Below are 10824 nucleotides of genomic sequence, written 5' to 3'. Positions count from 1 at the left end.
AGCACTGCTGTTCTCCTAAATATATAATATAATATAATATAATATATAAACACATGTTAAGTGGTCGAGTATGATCAGGTGTTGCTCATTTTGCTGCTGTTTCAGTCTAAATCATTGTGACTAGACTAGCTAACTGTTAAAGTTAGTGGTAACATTTTGGACATGTGACTATTCCAGAATTTAAACAGCTAAACCAAAAAGATATAGTTCTATATATGAAAGTAAACTGACAACAAGATGTTATAAACGAGTGATATTCATGACAACATTCCTGACAGATCGTTTACCTCCTTCAAACGGAGTTTCTCTGACTCCGTCTGCTGCTGCCTTTACTCTGAGCCGTTCAGAGGAGGGAGGGGGAGGAAGAGCTCTGCTGAATGCGCTGTTATGCGCCTTCAAAATAAAAGCATGCGAGTGGAAGATTTTAAAATTCTTCGCAACTGCAGTGAAATTATTGGGGGGGACGAATGTGGCTCTCTTCAATATTGGGGGGGACATGTCCCCTGCGTCCCCCCCGCTTCCTACACCTATGGGCACCGTTTGTCTGCGGTGACTGTTTGGGAAGGAGGGACAGATATGACAGAAGATACTGTTGGACAGATACTTGGAACATTTAAGAAGTACAAAATACAAATAACAAAAAATAAATAATCTAGAAACATTCTACAGCTATTATGATTTCTGTTTGATTCAGCAAGCAATGAATAACTCCAGTTTTGACAGAACACTTTTCTGTAAAAGAAAACAGAACAGGAATATTAATCATTTTCCAGACTCCCTGTCTACTAATGACTAATAGCAGTTGGCACATTAGGACTGGTTATCATACACAAGCTTTTATAAAATCATTAAATTAACTATTCCTATGATTACTGAGAATCAATCAGCTTTATTAGTCAAACATAAAACTCAACAAAACAAAAGCCCATTTGTTTGATGAGACCGATTCTAACATAACAAAAATGTTACTTCTGTTTCCTTATAAGCGCATAGAGAACAGTTTACCAGCCTAAGTGTTAATGTTTGAAATAGATATGCTAATTTGTGGTGTACTTGTTGATCTCTTTGCATGAAGGGTTAAGCCACCCTTCCTGCAAACACTGCTGCTCAAAAGAAGAAAAACTTCCATCAACAACTTCTTTTTTTTTTAACAGTGTGTAAGAAAAAACTATATGGTAATGAAGGAATAAGTATTTTAGTAATGTGGTCATAAAAGTAAAAATACCAAATACTTTTTTTCTATTTTAGTTATTTGCAATGTTTACTTGTAATAAAATAAAAGACTTCAATGATGCCTGTTTCTTTAAATGCTTCTACATCAAAGTTTTTTTTTTCTTTCTAAAATCAGAAAGTAGGCTGGACAGGAAATGGTGGCTCTAACCGCACTGCTAGGGACAATATTTCTGAGTAAAGCCTGTTCACTAAGTGGAGAGCAAAGTTCAGCATCTCTTCAGCTGTTTTATTTTGTCAGGATGTTCTCAGATATTAAGTCCACTCCAGATTTAATCCAAAGAGTCAGATACAGCAGAGCAAAGCAAGAAGAAGCAGCAGAGTGGGAGGAGAAGAAGGTTCATATCTATAATTATATAAATGACATGATGGATGATCCTCAGTTGGGAGGAGGTAAGTAAAGATAATGAGACAAACAGGACAGCAGCTCATTTGAGTCATTTTGAGCTTATGTGTTCAACTAAAGTTAATTGTTCTCTCTTAACTTTGGTTCTGTAGGAAAACAGATTGAAAATCAACCTGCAGCCAACAAAGTGTCTACTAGATTTGCAACACTGAGCAGAATGGTGCTGTACATATCGGTATTAGCTGGGATCATCAGTCTGACCGTGTACTGTAAGAAAAACTAACATCAAAACTGATATTCTAAATGTATTCTCATCACATTCCAGATTAACATATGTATAAAGTATTTATATTACAATTTTCATCAAGAAGCGCTCTGTTGATCTGAGAGCTATAGATCACGACAGACATTTTTACAGCGTAACGTTGTTCACTTGTGAGTTTATTTGTTTTCAGCGATAATAGCTTTAAAATTGACTGTTTTTATTTAACACCATGTTTAGCACCTGCTAAAAGGCTGTTTGTGTTGTTCCAGTGGTTATTGTTGGCAATTTGTAGATTTATTGCTTTTTATTTTTCCACCAGTAGAAAACAAATATTCAGTTATCACTGATTTAATTTACTGTTAGAATAAAACTCAGAGGTGATTTTCAGCTGATTGAGGAAAATAAATAGCATACATTGTACCTAAAGTTCCATGTTTGGCATCATTTACTAGGTTTCCGAAATATGAGGAATCATTACTTGCCCTCAATACTGTATTAAGACTCTTCTATAAAATTAATCTGTAATAATGTCCAAATTCTATGTAAGGTCCTCAAGCATACAATGCGAACCAGGCTGGCAGAGAAGTAATTAATTTGTACAAAAAGGATCCAACAGAGCAGTTTAGAGAACCAAGATACTGTAGTGCAAACATCAAGCCCCTCGTGAACAGACATTAGTATCTGCTTAGTTCTCTGCAGAATATTTTTTTCTTATTTTCAATGGGTGAAATTAATGCTAGAGATACAGAAATATCCAATCTGAAATTTCTAGATTCAGTGGAAACATGCAGAGCAGATGAGTCACTTGTAGCAGTGACCACAGGCATCGGGCAGTCAGGAAAAGCAGTGGGTAAAATGCACAAAGAGCACAGCAAAGTCATGATTATCCTCACACTCAAAAGAAGTTCTGTAAATTTGTTTTGACTGAACCACATTCAAGATCATCAGCAGTTTTAAGTGCAGCATGTGGTGAGGCTCACCAAAGAGTGACCAGACTTCACTTTCACCAGCATCTTTACCACACTTAAATGTATTTCCATTAAAAGCTCAGGTTTTACTTATATAACCTAGGTTTTATATGAAAAAATAAATAAATAAATAAAGTAATGGTTTAGGTGTGATTTTATCAAATCTTTAGTCTGTTTAATTTTAGATTGTTGAGTACTTATAAAATTTCTGCTTCTGAAAAAGTTATTTTTTTTAGAAGTTTCGAATAAAAGCACTGCTGAAAGCTAAAAATCACTTTTGAAATCCTCATGATCAGCAGTATAAATATACAATAAAATATTCAGTGTTTCATTAGCATAAAATTAACCAATGCTACAAAATTGAACTTGTATAAAGTTGAACTGCTCATCAAATTTACTGTACTGAACAAATGATTTTGAAACAAGTTATTTGGAGTCAGACTGAGGCAGAAAGCATTTTGCAGTTAAACCACTGTGTGGGTCTTTAATATGTTGTCTGCAGTGAATTTCACCAGCCCAAGTGAAAGAAAAGAACATCTAAAGTGGATAGAAACAGAAACAAGGCATTAAAAGATTGACCTCACTTAGACTATAGATTTTGTAACATAACTTGTTTTCATTGGTTGATAAATTTTGAACCGGTTCTTTGAAAAACAAATAAATAGGTTGAGCTTAATTCAGTTCACTTCAGCTTATTTATAAAGCACAGATTCACAAAAGTTATTCCAAGGCACTTTACTGATAAGGAAATCCAGTTACATCAAAATGACATTGAGCTCAGTCATATATAGAAAGACTCAAAGTCAATTCCATGCATTCAATTTTGATTCTAGTTATAGAACAATGCAGTGAGTTTCAGTTTACTATGTAAATTAGTAAAACGTTTTTCATCTACGGAAACCAACCACCTGCATCGAGTCACTAACTTTGCAGCAATGGTGGTTGGTAATTTCCTGACCCACTTGCACAATCAAACCAAGGAGCCTGGTGAAAGGAGGTTTAGTTAAGACTGAAGCCATTCTGGACAGATCAGGTTCTGGATTTTCTGAACAGCAGAGAGGTAAGTTATTCTGCGTTCAAAAATTAAAAATGCAACAGTGGCTGGTAAGACTGGCTGGTAAGACTGGCGGCTAACTGTGGTTTGAAGCTGAAGGTAGGTGTTTGCGGGAAAAGTCAGGTTCTGGTGTGGCGTGAGGAGCAATGAGATGTTCCAGAGGTGAGTTCTGGGAATGCTGGTGAGTCTGAGGATCCAAAGCGGATGGGGGTCTGGATAAGTATCTGAGGGCATCAGAGATGGAGGAAACAAGTGAGCAACTTGTTCCACAGACGGATCTTGAGATGCTTGGAAGTGGAGAGAACTTGAGATCACTTGAAAACAAAGTAAGTTGAAAATCAAGGTTTTTAATAAAGCCACAAGAGGTTGGCAGGAGGGCTAGAGTTCTGGTCAACTAGTGACGGTCCTGGAGTTTCTTAGTCTCCTATGAGGTGGTTATCCTCAGGTGTGTAGGCAGACAGAGCCAACAGAACCCAAACTCACAAAGGAAACACACAAACACACCAACTTCCTCCTCCTGAATAAGCCCTTAGGGAGAGCGGACAGTCCATTGCATTGAATTGCTGAAATCATCATTATGACAGAAACTTCCTCATTCACTGTATTAGTAAGAAAAATATTTATTTTGAAAATCTTGCCTGACACATCATTAAAAACTGTAAATTTACCTGATCAGCTGGGAATAAGTATGGTAAAATTCATGATAATATTCATAAGCCACTTTGAAACTGCTGATTTAATAGTTTTGTTTCATTCATCCTTTAGTCACTCTGGAAATCATCAAACTGAAGAACAGCCACAGCCATCTGTCAGGTAAGAGACATTTCAAACATAAACACCAAATAAATAATTACCCATTAAATGTGTTCTTTTTTGTTTTTGGTTTCTGTTAATCAATTGACAAATGTTATTTTTCAGACATAGGAGACAATTACAAGCTAGAGTTACAAGCCAAACAAGGGCTTATTTCATATTTAACCAGTATATTCACAATTGTTAAACTGTTTTTTGCTTCACTTATTAACCATGTTGTCCTTCAGAAATGACAGCCAACTACAATCAGCTACAGAACAGCTACGAAATACTCAGCAAAAATCACAGTCAACTGACTGATCAAGTAAACAGATTGAACAATACGATTACAAGTAAGAAAAAACGTGGAAAAACAGGAAATAAAAATATGTATTACACACCCAGAACCATGGTTTGCATTTTTCAAAATTTAATTTGTTTTGCTAATCAGAATACAAAACACTGAAAAAAAGAAGCTTGTTAGGAATAATCTAAAGAAAAAGAAAATCAATGTTGTTGGAATATATGATTTAGCAAATGTTGACTGATGAACTTAACATAACGCTTACTAAGACTCTGACCTTGTATAAAGGAAAGTGGTGCCCAGATGGATGGACCAGATTTGGATGCAGCTGTTACTTTAAAGGCGAGGAGAGAAAAACTTGGTATGATAGCAGGACATACTGCCAGCAAAAAGGAGCTGATCTGGTGATCATAAACAGTAAAGCTGAACAGGTGAGTCTGTTCTTATCTGTGTGATCTTTCATATGAATTTACCTTCTTGGATCTCATCTAATATTACGTGAGCCGTTTTTCTGAATGCTTTGAACAATTAAAGTCCTAATGAAACATAATTCAACAGGTGAAGATGTAATAAGATAACACATTTCATTGGTACGACACAAAGAAGGCTGGTCACAAAACAACAGAAAAAACCCCCAAAAACAATTATCTCTGCAGCCAAATTATTAAAGAATGAAGAAACTATTTTATCTTTTCAGTCTCATTACATTAAATGATACAGATCTTATTTGTTGGATATCAGAGTGAGTTGTTTTTGTTAATCTCTGTGCAAAAATACAGCTGTTGTAAATCTTTGTTCTAAATTATTTAAGAAAAAAAAGTTTTATTCCAGAAGGCAGAGATATAGATAATAATTTTCTGCCATCCAGAATTTACAGACAGCATGATCTAGATGATTTGTGATTTTAAGCGTACAGAGAACCTGAATTAGTCTGGAGAGTAAGCTTTGCTCTTCACACTATAGACACGATTTAAGACGAGGAGATGTGTTCAAAAGGGGGAAGAGGCATGTTAATTACCATTAATTTATCATCTTCAGCTTTTATAATGAACAAACTTAAGAGGAATCAGTCCATGTTTCACAAAGATTTCTGGTGAAATTAATACGTAACATTGGTGAGGAGAAAAACAGCAGAGGGTGTTCATGCACCACCATGCTTAACTTTTTCAGAACATTGATTGTTTCAGAGACAATGTTAGACCCAGATAGGAGCCGAACAATCTTTGAAGTACTGAACTGTCCAAGTGAACCTGAGTTTACCTCGATAAACCACCAATTCCGATTCATGGAAATGTCTCTGGACTCTCTGCTCCCCATGTCCCTCCATAAGATGAGTTAGGGTGAACCTTTCTTTGTGGAAATATTCTTTATCTTACAAAGCGATGATTGAAAGCTACATCAAACATATTTTTTCTTTAGAAGTGAAAAAAGTAAGTAAAAAAACGATCTACTTACTATTTTTTCTTCATATTTTCATCTGTCATTCTTGGTCTAACTTGTTTTTTTTATGCAAATCTAACTTGTGGCTAGTTTTTGTAGATGGGTTAGCAGAATGAGCTACTTCTGAGTTCTGAGAAGTAAAAAGGGACTGTCTATTTCTGTCATCTAGTTGCACAAACAGACTCTCCCATGATGCAACAAGAATGAAAGGTTACACGAATTAGGCAGAATGAGGAACATTAAGCCTTTAGATCAGGGGCGTCCAGCTGCAGTTCTCATGAGCTGCCATTATCAAACTTTAGATGCATCCTTCTTAAACATGCCTAGATAAAATGGATGGACTTCCTCACAGCATGTCATTCAGCTCTGCAGAGGTCTAGTATTGAGCTATTCATATTCAGGATTATCTGAGAATGAATAAAAGTTACAGGATAGCAGCTCTGGAGGACTGGATTTGGCCTCTTTGGGAAGATCAGACCATTCTTATTCCTGTGTTACACTTCTCAAATATTATGGGTATATATTTAGCACTGTTTCTGAACAATGCATCATCCCCACATTGAAGAGTATTAAAATTAGGTCTTTTTTTTCATTAGATGATGCAGTTTGTACAGAACATGGTCTAATAAGTTGCACCCACTAAACAAAAATGTTTATTAAAACCTGACCATCTAAAATAATTTGAAAGAAATCTAAATTTAAATAACAATGATGTTTTTGCTTGAGTTTAAATGAGTTATAAAAACATGGATTTTTACTATTGTGAAATAAAGTGCTGTTATGTTAGATTCACTTTGTATAAGAGCACAATTTTTTTATTGTATTACATCAACCTACCTATGAAATTTTAAAGAAAATGTGTCTTATTTTTCCTCAACTAGGAATTTATAAAAGAGTTTAATAAAAATGGAGAATCTTGGATCGGTCTTCAATACAAGCAGATAAGTGTGCAATGGACGTATGATTGGGAATGGGTGGATGGATCACCACTGACACAACCGTGAGTTTAATCTTAAAAATGATTTATGTGTAAGAAATTCTTGAAAGGTGACCCACATTACATTGAACTAATCTGTTAGTGTCACAGTGGTGTCAAGGTTACCCACTGGTGCTCCACAGCTAAATAGTCTTTTTTATACATATACATATTTGAATTGTTTAGTTTTACATTTGGACCCCAAAAGCATATTTGTTGGCTCAGTGATGATTTAACATACATATAAACTAGGGATCCTCCGATCAGGTTTTCTGTTGCCAATTCTGATACCGATCACCAATGAGGCTGATCTCTGCCGATCACCTGGATTGACTTTAATGTTTTGCTTTAGGTATAAATGCTACTATGTGATCTGACAAAATTAAAAAAAATGATCTGACAATAAATGCACCAAATATTGGCATAAAATATGCAAAATACAGCAGCTATTCAGTCAAAAGGAAAACTGAAAAACCTGCAATCAGTAAAATAATATTTAACAGTAAGGCTCTCAGTACCATATATTATACATGAGTCTAATAAATCTGCCTATATCAAATTATGTCAAGTAAAAAAGGAAACATTAATTCAAAGTTAAACACAGGCTGCATCAAAATAAATGATTATGATTGGCGGCCGATCGATCGGCACACCTCTAATATAAACATTTCTATGTAATGCCACTTTAAATGTGACAAAAGTCAAAACAAAAAAAATATTTGAATGAGCAGCTACTTGGATTCTCTCTGTGGAAATGGTACAATGCCTTCCACAAACTATTGCTAACTTTTAAGAAGACAAAAGAAAGCAAAGTCATTTCAGTTGGTTTATACTTTCCAATTAAGTCAGTTTGTTCATATCTGCTATGATCTACATAACAGATTTAAAGCGATGACGTTTAGAGTTTGGGATAAATTGGAAGAGGAAATCCAAAACAAACTTTCCTCCAAAAAACATTTTTTCTCTAAAAAGAACCACACCAACACTAATTGAGATAAACTATATGGATTAATGATGAAGGAGGAGAGGTGAAGTAATTATTGAGCAGATTGCAGAAACTAGAAACTTAGTGGAAAAGAAGCAAAATACAAGCAGAGTCGACAGGAAGACCAAAGGCAGACAAAACCAAACCAGGACCAATCAATAATTAAGCAAATGTGAGTAAAGACTGAAATAAAGAGAAATAAATAAATACCAGAATCTGGCAATAATAAACCCAGGGGGAAAAAAAAATCTGTATCCTGAGCAAATTGAAGATCATGTTAGTAACAACTACCAGATAGTGCAGGAAGCAAAGGCAGGAAACAACTCAGAAGAAAAGAAAACAAAACAGGAAGAAGTTAAAGATCATATAAAACTCTGTTTTATAAGGTAGTTAAAATCATTAAAGTCACTAAAATATCCTTCACTACCAGTTACAGCAGCTGAAATGTTTGTCTGAAAACCTTTAAGACTTTTAAAAGCATAAACACATCCAGAAAATAATTAAGGACAGCCAAGATAAAGACACTGAGAAGAATACAGAATTTATACAAGAATGTGCAGAATGAGCTCCTGTAGATAAAATAAAACTGATCATCCCCCAGCTGTCCCAGTGCATGCAAAAAAAAAAAGAATAATAATTAGACATAAAAAGGAAAAATATATTGATTTCTGGCAGTAAATGAGTCATGTTTAATACAGTTTCATTTTTCCCCACAGGTTTTGGGGAACAGGATTGCCAAACAATTACCAGTCATATGCAGTATGCTGCGATTATGGAGGGAAATGGAAACAAGACTATTATGACTATTACAACAACTGGATTTGTGAAAAATAAAGTGTCAAACCAGAGAAAGTAACCACCACCTTATTTTAAAAAAAATGATGTTTATGATTTTTGAGTCACAGCTCATTGTTTAAAGTTTCTTTCTAAGGTTTCTGCAGAGGCACAATGTAACCAAATGACAGCAGATGATGTTTTGATTTAGTATGATCTGTAGAGTATTTTTAACAGACTGATATAAGTTATGAGTTCTTAACTATTTTTCCTTTATTGTTAAACTCACAGATGCATGGAAATCATATACATATTTTTATGGTGAATTTTGTCAGTGTGTGACAAAGAAAAAAAAATCAACCTTTACTGGAAAATAGTAACAGGAAAATAAATTCAGGTGGTAGCTTTTAAATGATCTACTTTGATGTAGGTGCCATTTGCTTTGCAAAGCTTTGTCATTGTAGTAAATATTTTGACAAATTTAAGAATGAACTGTAAAGTTTCAACATGGACACATTAAATAAACCACATTCTAAAATTGTAAATGTAGAAGGGATTTTATTTTCCTTTCTTTATCCATGTTGTATAATCTATGTGTAGTCATTAAATAAATAAGGACATTTTTAACATAAACAAAGCTTTTCCCCCCAGATTCCCACATGTTTGATTCATCAAGAAAAAAAGCCCATCTGTTTTGATGAGATTTCAACATAAAATTGATGTTACAAGTGCATTTTACAAGGCTATAGATAATAAGTTAACAGCTAATTTGTAATTTCCTGTTTTAAGCAGACATGTTGATCTGTGCTGTACTTGTTAGGGTCTTTGTATGAAGCATATGTCAAGCTACTGTCCTGCTAACACTTCCTAAAACATCTGCAGCAGTAATAATGTAATTATCACCATATAGAGATAAACTAAAAAGAAAAAAGAACTGTGAATCAGCTCTGTTCATCTGACAGTTATGTCTATTATTATACATATTTCTACAGTCATAACATGTGATGGACTTGTATTTTATTTTCATTTTAGAGTTAATAGGTCCAGGGTTGACTGTTTTAGTTAATTTTACACCTGCTAACATGCTGTTTGTGCTACTTTAGTGGGTCTCATGGGTCGTTTGATAATAGATTTATTGCTGTTTTGTTTTTTCCACCAATTGTAAACCAGTATGCAGCTATCATTGCCTGGATTTACTGTTAGAATTAAAACCTTGAGGTAAACACAGAATCATGTAATGAGATTAAAGATTACAGGCAACTGGATTATATAAAACCATCCATTAAAAGTTGCATGTTTTAGGAACCTCTCGCATCTTATTTTCATTTGTTGAGTTTGCAGAAGGAGCACTTCTCAAATTATTTGTCTATTATTAAACTACTAAGCTGTGATGTTTCCTGCTAAAACTCGTCACAAAGGGAACTGAACTGGACCTTAGAAATAGCTTTCTATCTAATTATTTTAGGCCATAAGCACATCAAAAATACATGACCAGAACTCAGTATCCTGCCCATAAAGGCACAAATAATTAATCTTTCATAATTAATCCCTTATACTTCAAAACTGAATATTAAGGTATTTACACCACAACTCACATTATGTGGGTACAAGAATGAAAATCACCAATTTGAATTAGGAATGGTTAATAGGTTAATATCACCAATAACATAGAATTAACCTTACAATCTTA

General features: G+C 34.4%; 2 protein-coding genes across 9 annotated transcripts in view; one reads left to right on the top strand and one right to left on the bottom strand.

Annotated features, from left to right (window-relative positions):
• LOC103149733 (CD209 antigen-like protein E) overlaps window positions 1–10436 on the top strand; it is a 13566-nt gene extending 3130 nt beyond the window's left edge. The window contains exons 1-7 of one of the 4 annotated variants that reach the window (XM_007569039.2): window positions 1311–1623; window positions 1729–1845; window positions 4629–4676; window positions 4904–5008; window positions 5248–5390; window positions 7281–7399; window positions 9077–10436. In XM_007569039.2, coding sequence (XP_007569101.1) covers window positions 1368–1623; window positions 1729–1845; window positions 4629–4676; window positions 4904–5008; window positions 5248–5390; window positions 7281–7399; window positions 9077–9194 — 906 coding nt within the window. In that variant the 5' untranslated portion in view covers window positions 1311–1367 and the 3' untranslated portion in view covers window positions 9195–10436. Of the gene's footprint in view, window positions 1–1310; window positions 1624–1728; window positions 1846–4628; window positions 4677–4903; window positions 5009–5247; window positions 5391–7280; window positions 7400–9076 lie in introns of those variants that run through there. The other 3 variants (XM_016680188.1, XM_007569040.2, XM_007569041.2) reach the window with 3 other exon arrangements.
• The window catches only part of LOC103149734 (collagen alpha-1(XIV) chain-like), a 95890-nt gene that overhangs the window by 23600 nt on the left and 61466 nt on the right, over window positions 1–10824 (bottom strand). The window lies entirely within an intron of this gene.

The sequence above is a fragment of the Poecilia formosa genome, unplaced genomic scaffold (genome assembly GCF_000485575.1).
Source record: "Poecilia formosa unplaced genomic scaffold, Poecilia_formosa-5.1.2 Scaffold235, whole genome shotgun sequence".
NCBI classification, from domain to species: Eukaryota; Metazoa; Chordata; class Actinopteri; order Cyprinodontiformes; family Poeciliidae; genus Poecilia; species Poecilia formosa.
The sequence above is the reverse complement of the archived record's forward strand: the minus strand, read 5'-3'. Positions and strand labels throughout refer to the sequence as shown.